The sequence below is a fragment of the Oreochromis niloticus genome, linkage group LG2 (assembly GCF_001858045.2).
Source record: "Oreochromis niloticus isolate F11D_XX linkage group LG2, O_niloticus_UMD_NMBU, whole genome shotgun sequence".
NCBI classification, from domain to species: Eukaryota; Metazoa; Chordata; class Actinopteri; order Cichliformes; family Cichlidae; genus Oreochromis; species Oreochromis niloticus.
This window is the reverse complement of record NC_031966.2, coordinates 2,549,340-2,562,807: the sequence shown is the minus strand read 5'-3', so window position 1 is coordinate 2,562,807 and position 13,468 is coordinate 2,549,340. Positions and strand designations below refer to the sequence as shown.

General features: G+C 40.3%; 1 protein-coding gene across 2 annotated transcripts in view; it reads right to left on the bottom strand.

The window, feature by feature from the left end:
- Positions 1-5,405: 5,405 nt before the first annotated feature.
- The window catches only part of LOC100695335 (N-alpha-acetyltransferase 15, NatA auxiliary subunit), a 50,681-nt gene continuing 42,618 nt past the window's right edge, over positions 5,406-13,468 (bottom strand). The window contains exons 19-20 of one of the 2 annotated variants that reach the window (XM_003454310.5): positions 6,107-6,204; positions 5,406-6,027 (exon numbers count right to left, since the gene is read on the bottom strand). In XM_003454310.5, the coding sequence (XP_003454358.1) occupies positions 5,818-6,027; positions 6,107-6,204 (308 nt within the window). In that variant the 3' untranslated portion in view covers positions 5,406-5,817. The remainder of the gene's footprint in view (positions 6,028-6,106; positions 6,205-13,468) is intronic. The other variant, XR_003221171.1, reaches the window with a different exon arrangement.

Genomic DNA, 13,468 nt, shown 5'->3' with positions numbered 1-13,468 from the left:
TGTGTGTGTGTCTCTCAGGGAGGGGAGAGGGCAGCCGATGATCTTCTGTGCTGCCTTGACTACACTCTGAAGGTTGTTTTCTGAACACCAGGCTGCCAGCTTCAGGACTTCCTCTCTGTAGTCTCCCTCGTCTCCCTTTGAGATGAGTGCGACTACCGTAATCGTTCAGGCTGGTGATGGGAGACTTCTTCGGCACTGGGATGATTGTGGCTGATTTTAGACAGGATGGGATGGCTGCCTGATCCAGTGAGAGGTTGAAGAGTCTGGTGAAGATGAGGGTGAGCTGGTGGTCACATGCTCTTAGCACCTTGCCAGGTACTTCGTCTGGACCGGCCGCCTTCCTGGGGTTCACTGCTAGGAGCACACGTCTGACATCGTGCTCCGTTACAGTGAGTGGAGCAGTGCAGGAACCAGGTGAGGATGAGGATGGGAGCAGGGCCGAGGCAGATGAGTGCTGCTGTTGTGGTGTTTCAAAGCGGGCGAAGAAGCTGTTTATTTCCTCTGCTAGCTGCACACTCAGGTTTTCTGTTTTCACAGTGCTGCCTCTGTGGTTGATGATGTCATGTATTCCCTGTGTCAGGTGGGAGTAACGTGTTATGCTGCTAATATTTGCTGCTATTTTTTATGATCATTATTACTATTCCATTAATTATTAATATTGATAGTGCATTTAGATGTTTAAACATATTGGCACCCAATCAAGTTTTTATTACAAGTCCAAGAAGAACCACTTTAAACTGTTGAGTTGAATCTATAATTTTAAATGTTTTTCAATGCTCCTATAATCTTAAATGTTTCTGTGTAGACTGCAGGGACAGGAAATATACTCTGTGTAAAGACAGGAAGTTACATGTTTTTGAAGTTGCATGCTTCTGCAGAAGTGAAACCGAAAGCAGAGTCTCAGTGCAAATAATTCTGAGGAGCAGTTTGGATGATGCTATTATCTTTTATGCATTTATCTTTGATTAAGCTTTGATTAAGCTTTAAGTAGTTGTATTAGATTGAAACATTTGTTTTATATATTTTACATGTAAGTCAAGATTATTACACACATACACACACATAGTTTCAGTTGTGTACGTACTGGCCTTCTGTCTGGTGGAAAGGTTACAAGGTTTAGCTGAGGAAGGGAAGGGTGAAATAAAGGGCAGCAGAAACTGACACCCACATACACACACAGTATTAGACTCATTTATATAGGTAAGAGTTTAATTATGTTTTGCTTGCAACTGCAAAATTGTGCCTGCATGAGTGACAGTTTGTGCAGAACGTGGGCCTGATGTTCCAGAAGATAAGCCTGGGCAGGATGGTGACAGGAAGCACCTGGGTTCGAGCCGAAGACAATGTTCTTTTTTAAACTGTGTTCAAAGTTAACTGAACGTTTGTGGTTTTGGATTGACGTATGCTGTATTGAGTCTGCTTGGCAACAGAAGGGGGGGGAGCAGTATCACCCCCAACCCTTTAAAGTCTTTGTTCTGACTATTGTAAGTTAGTTCAACGCTGAATCTGCACAGTGTTGGACTCCACATGTGTGTGCATTAAAATGTCGTCTAATTCCACCCGGCCGGATCTGTGGTTATTATTTTTGGATTCCTCCTCAATTCTGAACCCTTAACAATGGTAAGGAGAGGGATCCCACAAGTTTTACAGATGCATATATGTTCAAGTGCAAACTATTAACTAAACTTAAAAATGTGTGCAGTCATTTGTGAGCAACGTTTGAGGGCTAAGCCGCTGCTAAAATGTTCACTTACTGGAAAATGGTAAAGATAAAATCAAATTGTTATTCCACATTACCTGGATTATATTTATATGAAAAACATGCAGAGTTTATTGAGAATAGAAATATTTTACTGCTATTATTTGCTGCTATTTTTTATAATCATCATTAACATTTCATTATTAATAGTGATGTTGCATTTAGATGCATTCAGATGTTCAAATATATTGGTATTATATTAGTCTTTATTACAGGTTCAGTATAACCACTTCAAACTGTGGAGTTGAATTTATAATTTTAAAGGCTTTTGAATGTTTTTATATTCTTACACATAGTCTTCAGTGGGTGACAGGCGGAGTTGCAGGCTGACAGGAAACACGTCTGCAAGGCATGCTCTTGCAGAAGTGAAACTGAAAGCAGACTCTGAATGCAAGTACTGTGAGTAGGATATGAAACTTTTAGTAGAGGCTTTTGATTAAAACATTTATTCAGTAGATTACATATGCTGTACTGGATCTGCCTGGCAACAGAAGAGGGGGCTGTACTATTTTCACTCCAACCCTTTAAAGTCTTTGTTCTGACTATTGTAAGATAGTTCAACCCTGAATCTGCACAGTGTTGGACTCCGCATGTGTGTACATTAAAATCTTCGTCTAATTGCACCAGCCCGGATCAGTGGTTATTATTTTGGATTCCTCCTCAATATCTGAACCTTAACACCTGGCACACCTCCCGTGTGTTGTTGCTGGACAGGTGGGACTCGATGCTTTGTTTATAGTCTGTCTTGCCTTTTTTAATTCCTCTTTTCAGATCAGCTCAAGCAGCCCTGTACAGGGCTCTGTCACCTGACCTGTGGTGGGTCAGGCGGAAATGTTGGGAAATGTTAGGTTTAAAACAGCAGAAGGTTTTGTAGAAGTGTGATTTGTGTTTTTTATTTAACAACAGGACCTGGGGTTCAGCAGGACAAAGCTGGGTTTCCTGGGTCCAGAAGTTTAGAGAAATTTCCTCCCTTTCTTTCATCACAGCTCTCCTGTGCCAGATGTTCTGCGGACCTACTGAGAGGCATCTTTTCAGAAATATCAGGAAGATTGAATCACATCGCAGATCAAGCAGAACTCATTATCTTCACCAGCAGCTCCTTCAGAGGGAAATCTTCAGACCTCCAATGTAGGCCGACCACATTTCATGAATAGTGTTATAGTGACTTTTGCTTTCTGTAATGTTACGTTAAGTACTCACATCATCCTCATATAATGCACAGAGGCTCACTTTCACATAATGATGTTATAAAACATTCAAGTGAAGGCCTTTTACTTTAAATCAGGTTTTATTTAACTCTGTCAGAGAAAATCTCATCCTCTCCATGCAGCTGAGTACATCCGGTGTTTAATACAGAAGCTCTGCAGGTCTGAGATCAGCGGCTCTCCAAAATCAGTTACTGTTTATGCTCCTATATACTGACACCAGCTACATGAATGATTAATCCCTTTGACTTCTTGTCAAAGCAATAAATAAATAAAGCAATAAAAGCAGTAAAACAATAAAATAACATTTTACTGCTTGGGTGTGGCATCCTTTGTCTCTCCGATTCCTGAAAGGCAGAGATTCATGGCACCATGTAACACTAATTTGAAACTGTAACTATTTAATAATAAATTTTGAAAATGTATAATTTGAGCACATTTGTCTTCTCTCTAACATGAAAGAACACAACAATATTGTACTACAGTTACATATCAAATTGCCAGTGTCTCAGTCTACAACATCAACACCAACCTCAAAAAGGCTGTGCCCCTCAAAGAGATAGGCTTCTGTAGGGGGGGGGGCACTCCCACAGGGCTTAAATCTGTGACTCTCCACCATTTGACCCAAGAACTGAAGAAGCTTATCGGATGAGAGGTGCAGCGTGTTATGTTTCAGTTCATCAAATGCTGCGTGGTTGGACCTCAGGTCTGGATCAGGGTGTCACTGAGGTCCTGGACACTGAGGTGAGAGCTACTAGTCACACTCTTTTCCACTAGTACCTACTTGTCTCGACTCGCTTTCAGTCATTTTCCATTACTATCAAGTAATCTAATGTGTCTAATGTGCATGGGGTTGTTATAGCAATGCGACCCAAAGTCCACTGATGTCATTTGACCCTACGCCACAACAATGGAGGACACCGATGGGACGGTATACCTGTTGCTGGTGTATGGTTTTATGTCAGACTCCTGGACCATGCTGTTGTTTTCTGTGTAGCCAAAAGGTGATTCAATGCCAGTGAAGCTTTTCAGCTGGATAAATAAAATATATATAAAAGTCACTTTGCCAAAAACTCATTGCAGCTTGTGACAGGAAAGTTGTTTGTGGCTCAAAATGACTTTTACATTATTTAAAACAGGGAGGACACGCTCTCCTGACTCATCAAGTGAGTCTACTTCACGTAAGTACTACCACCTAATGCAGGGGTGTCCAACTCCAGGCCTCGAGGGCCGGGGCCCTGCAGGTTTTAGATGTGTCTGCTGATTTAAATGGCTAAATGACTTCCTCAACATGTCTTGAAGTGCCGTTTCTCAATTCTCAAGTACGTGAGTACGTACTCGCGTTCTCGGCGAGTACGTACTGGCCGAGAACGCGAGTACATACTCACGTACTTGAGAATTGAGAAACGGCCTTTGTCTGAGTTTCGGACGAAATGCATTCTGGGATATTTAGCTGTACCAAGTCCACACAAGTCACCACCGATGCATGCTCGATAAAACGGGCGGAGCGAGAACACATCCAGGACTTTTTCGCATTCTCGGTTTGATGCGTACTTCGAATTGGAACAGTACTTGGTCTCCGACTGATGACGTATCACGAGTACACGAGAACGCAAGTACGCACAAGTACGCATATTGAGAAACGGCAAAGTTCTCCAGAGGCCTGGTAATGAACTAATCATTTGATTCAGGTGTGTTGACCCAGGGTGAGATCTAAAACCTGGAGTTGGACTCCCCTGACCTGAGGGAAAACCCTAAAAACCAAGTCAAGCTGAGCCAAGCTGACCCTTAGTGGGTTCGAGTGAAAAAGGGCATGCCCCAACATTGTTCTGGATGTATACAAGCACATCTGGGTCATCCAAACTGATGAGTACCATTTTGAGCTGCTGCAATGCAGCAGTGTTGAAATTTATATTTTACATCTCTGTGTGCCAAATCCCAAGATTAATTATTTTCTGCAGCAATACTCTCACCATGATTATATCCTCCTTATCATCTGATGACATCTCTGATTGGAGATGGTGGCACTCATAGGGATAATGATGATGATACATCAAACGTCCCTCTTTATGTGGGCACACAGTTTAAAGCAGTAAGCATGGTTTAAAAGTTCATAACCATCATTGTGACAGCCATGTATGGAAGCCCTTTTCCTCCACTAAAAAAAGAATCCATAACTCCAAATTTCGAGTTATTAACTCGAAATTTTGAGAAAAATCGGAATTTCGAGCTATGGGCAATTTTTACAACATTTCCACCACAATTTTTTAGTGGTGGAAATGGGCTTCCATAGCCATGATCTCTGATTGGGGTTTGAGGTTTTGTTGAGGCAGCCAACACAAACAAACAAACGCTCACGGCACTAGGCTACATGTGATGTAAGCAGAGAGCTGCTGAGTTTACTTACCTGAGCACACAAAAATCATTAACCCCATCACAAGTACTGTTTGGTTTTGCAAACATTGTTTTATTAATCCATCAGTTTGTAATATATAAATTACTTTTAAAAATCCGAGAAGCAGATGCACCAACAAGAAGAACATGGCATGAAAACACAGGAGTTATAAAAAACCTAGACTGTGTTTACAGAAGCCATTCACCCAGCGAAGGTCCACTTCTCCCAGAATCCTTTCGTGCCTCCCAAAACGTATTCATGTTTTTTCTTTTTTAAATGTACTCGACAACAGTACGTTGCTTTGTTAACAAAAAGTTCTCTGCATCTCCTGTGGCACTCAGTCCATCCAGTTCAGTGCAATGTCAGGAGTCTTGAAGCAGCCAAAACCCAGGAGTTTGTTTTTGTTGGGAGGGGCTACGGCGTGTGGCAACATGCTCGCTTCTCCTCCTCATCACGTCTCACATTTCATTCACAATGTCATCGTGCTCTCCTGCTGACAGGTCGCCATTAGAGCTAATTATGGTGCTGTTGTCTTGGTAACCAGGCGGCATGAAGGCCAGGCTGTAGGGGTAGATCTTATGGCAGGCCGCTCGATAGGCCTCAGCTGCCTTCTGCTGACCCTCACCTAGCTGGCCGTCACGCAAAGCCTCCAGGACCTCGGTACAGATCTGCAGCACAACACACACAAAGTCAACTACAGTGGACACAAAGTTGCTGTGTGACGTCATTGTTGCCAGCATCACAAACCTGAATGCTTCGTCCAGCCAGCGACTCGTCCAGCGCTGTAGCTATCTCACACGCCATCTTATCAGAAGAAGGCTCCAGGTAAACCATCATCTTAGCAGCTGAGAGACACACGAAAGACACACAATGATTTCAAACACAGCACTGAACATCATGTATGAACTGACAGAATCTGCATGATTCGAATGAGCATGAAAGGCAATATGACCGTCTTTGTTACTCGACACAGCCAACGCTCTGTTCTCTGTCAAGACGAGCGCTTCAGTAATGAGGTCTGAGGCTCCGCAGAGGCCAGTCCATGACTGAAAATTAACTTCCTGAAGAAGTTGTTAATTTTACATGTTGTTTTCTAACTATAAGTAAGATTTGACAAAATAAGTATTTATGATTGAGTTTTAGGGGTTTATTAACATTATAGCATTTGCACTTGTATAGTTAAAATATAAGAATTCACTATTAAAGGGAACACCGAACCGCCGGGTCACAGATCACCTGATTTCAAAATGTCTGTAAACAGCATCTGTTGCAAACGAGCATGACACATTTGTGGTTTTACATTCATTTCTATGGGACCAAAGAGATTTCCTGAGCAATTCCATGTATGAGTACTCATATTTTTTTTTTTTATTCTCAAACCTAAAATTCACAATATGATCGATAAACTTATGATGCCGTTTTAATTTAACATGAACATATAACATGATCTTTGAAATATAAAGGGATCAATAAAAGCCCCAAGATGGTGTGAAGAGTAGAAATATTTTACTGCTATTATTTGCTGCTATTTTTATGATCATTATTACTATTCCATTAATTATTAATATTGATAGTGCATTTAGATGTTTAAACATATTGGCACCCAATTAAGTTTTTATTACAAGTCCAAGAAGAACCACTTTAAACTGTTGAGTTGAATCTATAATTTTAAATGTTTTTCAATGCTCCTATAATCTTAAATGTTTCTGTGTAGACTGCAGGGACAGGAAATATACTCTGTGTAAAGACAGGAAGTTACATGTTTTTGAAGTTGCATGCTTCTGCAGAAGTGAAACCGAAAGCAGAGTCTCAGTGCAAATAATTCTGAGGAGCAGTTTGGATGATGCTATTATCTTTTATGCATTTATCTTTGATTAAGCTTTGATTAAGCTTTAAGTAGTTGTATTAGATTGAAACATTTGTTTTATATATTTTACATGTAAGTCAAGATTATTACACACATACACACACATAGTTTCAGTTGTGTACGTACTGGCCTTCTGTCTGGTGGAAAGGTTACAAGGTTTAGCTGAGGAAGGGAAGGGTGAAATAAAGGGCAGCAGAAACTGACACCCACATACACACACAGTATTAGACTCATTTATATAGGTAAGAGTTTAATTATGTTTTGCTTGCAACTGCAAAATTGTGCCTGCATGAGTGACAGTTTGTGCAGAACGTGGGCCTGATGTTCCAGAAGATAAGCCTGGGCAGGATGGTGACAGGAAGCACCTGGGTTCGAGCCGAAGACAATGTTCTTTTTTAAACTGTGTTCAAAGTTAACTGAACGTTTGTGGTTTTGGATTGACGTATGCTGTATTGAGTCTGCTTGGCAACAGAAGGGGGGGGGAGCAGTATCACCCCCAACCCTTTAAAGTCTTTGTTCTGACTATTGTAAGTTAGTTCAACGCTGAATCTGCACAGTGTTGGACTCCACATGTGTGTGCATTAAAATGTCGTCTAATTCCACCCGGCCGGATCTGTGGTTATTATTTTTGGATTCCTCCTCAATTCTGAACCCTTAACAATGGTAAGGAGAGGGATCCCACAAGTTTTACAGATGCATATATGTTCAAGTGCAAACTATTAACTAAACTTAAAAATGTGTGCAGTCATTTGTGAGCAACGTTTGAGGGCTAAGCCGCTGCTAAAATGTTCACTTACTGGAAAATGGTAAAGATAAAATCAAATTGTTATTCCACATTACCTGGATTATATTTATATGAAAAACATGCAGAGTTTATTGAGAATAGAAATATTTTACTGCTATTATTTGCTGCTATTTTTTATAATCATCATTAACATTTCATTATTAATAGTGATGTTGCATTTAGATGCATTCAGATGTTCAAATATATTGGTATTATATTAGTCTTTATTACAGGTTCAGTATAACCACTTCAAACTGTGGAGTTGAATTTATAATTTTAAAGGCTTTTGAATGTTTTTATATTCTTACACATAGTCTTCAGTGGGTGACAGGCGGAGTTGCAGGCTGACAGGAAACACGTCTGCAAGGCATGCTCTTGCAGAAGTGAAACTGAAAGCAGACTCTGAATGCAAGTACTGTGAGTAGGATATGAAACTTTTAGTAGAGGCTTTTGATTAAAACATTTATTCAGTAGATTACATATATAGTTCCAGTTAGGTTATTATATGTAAGGATGAGCCTCTGTTCTGGTGAAAGGTCAGAAGTGTAACGGGTGAGATGTGAGAGCATTTAAGGGCGAGACACACATACAGACACATATAGTGAGAGAGGTCACCACACGTACGCAGTACACAGCACGCACGCGCCCTCGCACGCACGCACACACACAGACTCATTTAGTAGGTAAGAGTTTATAACTGCAAAGTTTGGGTGCGTACGTGTTAGTCTGTTCCAGGAAGTGCACCAGATGTTCCAGAGAGAAGCGACAGCGAAGACGAGCTGAGGGGAAGCACCGACCCGAAGACAATGTTCTTTTAAAACTATGTTAAAGGTTGTTGACAGAACATTGGTGGTTTTGAGTTGACGTATGCTGTATTAAATCTGCCTAGCAACAGAAAAGGGGGCTGTACTATCTTAACCCTATAAAACCGTTGTCTGAATATGGTAAAGCAGTTCAATACTGATTGGGTTGTTGAACTCACACATGTGTATTCATTAAAATGCCGTCTAATTGCACACCGGACCGGATCTGTGGTTATTTATGGATTCCTCTCTCAACATTTGAACCCTAACATTTGGGGGCTCGTTCCGGTGAGAGAGGGGAATTTTGGTGTAGACAGAGAGATCCGGCGTCCGTGGTAATTGGACAGGCAGACGGTAATCAGTGGTGAAAGTGAGCAGGCATTCCCCGGGGCATTTAAAGGAAAGACACTGCCTGTTGAAATATATTTCCAAAAGGTGTCACATTGGGCATGTCAAATTAAAAGCCTGGTCACTGTAATTACTGGTGAAGGTCTGTTTTGATTTTGGTGAAGTTTTCATGAAGTTTACCGGTTGAAGTAATGATAATGAAGTATAAGTGACAGTACTGAGTAATGAGAATAAAGGAATGAAAAGAGAAAGCAGTTGGACTGCTAAGTGAACTTAGAATGACAGGGAATTTGGTCATTGTGTGGGTTCAAGTCCCGTTGGTCATCTGGTCTACGTGTGATGGTCATTTTTGTGGGTTAGAGTCCCCTATGTCCACAACGGGAGATCTGCCTCAATCTTAATCCTGCTTCGGGTGTAGATTGTTGTTTCAAATTATTATAAATTTTTCTAGAACGACAGCGGCGTCTGTTAAGAAGTGCATTTTTCTCCTTGGTAACGCTTGCGCCTGGGCAGGACGCTGACCCTTGACCTACCGCTGAGTAGGGATAGTACCGACGACAGCGGGGGAGAACTTGGGAACCTCCAAAATTGCTAGGAGTTAGAGTCTCCTATTTCTTGCGCTTGATTGGGCATGCTGGCAAATTGAGTTAGGTTTAGAAATCTGGACAGGACAATCTGGGACCGCCCTGGTGAATTGAGCACAAAAAGTCTGGGACTGATCGGTTGGACCGTTATGTTATATTTATCGAAATTACATAGGAGTTGAAAAGGCCTAAAAAATCTGTGCAGTTGTAATTAAAGACGTCTGTAATATAAAATATGAGATCTATGAGTAAGATCAGTCTCTGTGTCAGCAATGCACAGCCGGATGTGCACTGATGGTGTGTGTAAACGCAAATGAGGAGCGGTGACGCGCAGAGAGGGTGGTTTCAGTTTCGAGAGTATTGAGCTTTATAACTATTGTTTGCCAATTTTGCTAAATGCCTGTAATTAAGAGGTTGGTTTTGCTTATTACGAGAGTATAAATACAGTTTGAATATATTAGTGTGGATGTATAGTAAATGACTGAATTTTGATAGATGTATATATCGTGAGCCATACATGTTGGTGTGTTTTATTTTTTCAGTTATGTGTGTGTGGTGAGAAGCTGTGAGGATGATGAGAGGTTTCAGTTTCTTTTTTCTTTTTACTTGCTCTTTCTGATTATGGAAGGCATGTCCAAAATACTCGTATGAAAGTGTATTTTGAGTGATTTTAACTGTGTGAATGCTGTCAGTATTTGATTTGAGTGACTCTGCGTGATTTGTCTGAGTGAGAGAAAAGGCAGTGTGTGTGAGACGATTTATGGCGTCTGAAAGAGGTTAGAACATTTAAAAGCGTGTATGAAATATATTTCTTTTGTGATGTAAAGTAGGATGTTTTAAAGTTTGAAAGTGCTTTTAATTCAAGAAATGCATGAGTGATGGTATGAGAGGTTGAGTTTATTTTTATGTTTGAAAGAGCTCTATTTAAAAGTGTGCATGAAATGAAGGTGTATTGTTTTTAGATCAAGATTTAGTAGAATTACTGATCGTTTGTAGACTGTGAAATTTAAAGGGAGACAGAGTCTGCCTGTTGCCTGAAGAAACAGGAAGTATGTGTGTGTGTGTGTGTGTCTGGGACAGGAACTTTGCATGCCCATGTCTGTGACATGCCCATAAAAGGAACTGAGTGTGTAAAGAAAGAACACAGAGAGACAGATGAGTTACCTCTAGGCACATGAAGCAAATGAAGCCTTTAAGAAAAAATGAATATAATACTAATTGTATGCTTTAGTGTGCCAATACAGGTGGACTTCTCTCAACATTGGAACCTTGAGTGCAGCGGCATAACAATAGATTGACAGAATTGGGAGAAAATAAGCCAGTCTTTGGCTCGAAATTGTGCAGCTTGATCTCTCACTTTGTCCCTGAAACTGAGAAGAAACTCAAAGGACAGTCAAGGACAGTCAATTTCCTGATGAAGACCGACAGAACATCGTGGACTTGAAGAATTAACTGAAGCTAAAAGCAGTGCAAGCGAAAGCAGTAACACTGACGACCACTGATGAGTCCGGCAGTATGAAAGATGCAACATGCATGCTGGTGAAGAACAGGGTGATGTGTCTGCTTGAAGGCACTGACTCTCATATTTGCCATGAATGGAGAAGAAAACAGAGCAAATGAAAATAAGACTGAAGGCACTGAATGTGATATTTTGCCATGCTGGGACTTAACCTAAAAGAAAGACTGTAAAGAAACAGAGAAGAAGACAACAGCTGAGTTGAGACTGTGTTTGCTGGAACTTTGAAGCCCGAACAGGACACTGTGAATGAAAAAGAGACCGGTGAGAGATGAAGCTGGACGAGTTTAATTGCGAGAATACAGGATATGATTGGACTGAAAATTGAAGCCTGAACTCATGATTGTTTAGGGATGTCCACCACCGCATAACAAAGAGGTAAACATTAGAAAAGGTAAGAATAATGAAAGAAAAATAATTGTCATTACCTTAATGAATCGAAAACACACACACACACACAAGTTGTTACATGTGAGATTATTTTTGAAATGAATCAGAAGTGAAATAGTTTGAATCTAAAGCTCAGTGAAAAAATGCATGAAGTAAAACTGATTATAATTTAAGATGCAATGAAGAAACAGCTTACACGTAGTGTACATTAACATGAATACATAGAAATGCAACGAGGAAAACGCTTACATTCATATTCATGACACAAACATGACATAACTGGTATTGCTGACAGGAAAGAGAGAGAAGTGGGTCCTTTAAGCACTTGTGATAATAATGAAAATGTCTTAGTTTTGTTATTTTCAGGAGTAAAGCAGACTTGGACCAACTCTCCAGATCCAGCAGTCGGAAGAAATTAGAGGTTAACATCAATGGATAAGTTAAGGCAAGTTTCTGGTTGAATTGTTCACAGCATGATGTGTCCAGGAACCTGAAAAGCAAGCCCTAACACCTGGATGAAGACTAGGAGTGCTTTTATTCAAGGTGGGAAATTAAAGTTTGGGTTAGTAATTCGGGGAAAAAAAAAGAAAAAAAAAGAAAACTGACTGGTTAACTGGAGAATTGGGAAGTGTCTGGGAGACTGTGAAGCCATAGATGCAAAAATAACACATACTGAGACAAGCTCATGAAGATTAATAAACAGATATTGAATAAACCTGGCTAAGAACACAAGCATACGCAATGAAGATCAGCTTGCTACTTGTATGAGTGAGAGAATGGTGTGAATGTTTAATAAAATAGAGAGAAAAACAAAAGAATAGTGACTAAAGTAGTGTTTAAAAGAGTGACTTAGGAGTGCTCTCGTACTGAGTGATTAAGACCAGTGATTAGTATAGAAAGAAAATGAAAATAATTCAATAATGTGATAAGGTTTAAACATGTATTTCTCTTGTCAAGTTGACTTGCTGAGATGAGTCACTATGCAAATTAGCTGGAGCAGAGACACTTCCTGTGTGCGTGTGTGTCGGAGGCTTTCAGTTCAAGAGAGAGCGGTGGCTGTTGAAGATTATTTGGCGAAATATATAAGGGTAAAGTATCAGGATATTTGATTACGGTGGTCAGGTCTGTTCAGAGGTGCAGATTTGGACAAGAAATTTATAATTTAGTGTTGACACATTGTTATAACGTGTTTGTATTTTAGGCTGAATCTAAGTATGGTGAAGTGTCAAAGGGGACATGGTTGTGTGTAAAACGGTGCAGCTTTGACGAGGTGTTCAGTGCGTTGAATGGGTGAAATTTAAGATTGTTTAAGATTTTTTGGGGCTGTTGTTTTTCATTTTAATAGAGGGAGTTTTGATAAACATGGACATGTCTAAAAGGGCCCATAGTTTTTGTAACAGTGCACTTAGGAAAAAAAACCTGTCAGGTGATTTTGTTTTGTACTTTGATGAGCTAATAATCAGCTCTCTTTTTTCATTTTTGTTCTAAGCAGGCCTGGAAGAGAGCGAACGGACGGCGCTGACAAAATTACCAAGTACGAAAATCAGGTGGGCTTTACAGATTATAATTGATTACAATCAGAGACTGATTGGCGGCGAGTCTCTGTCTAAAAAATGATTGCAGCGAGTCAATCCAGTCAAAAGTATAGAGAACTATTTTCCTAAAAAGGAAAACGAGATAAAATAAATGATTGAGCTCATTTTGCTGATGTGGAGCATTTCATTAGGCTGCAGTATCAGCAAAAATATCATGTGAGAATGCGTGTGAGTGAATGTGAGTGACTGGACTAAGGTGGGAATGAATAAATGGGGACAAAT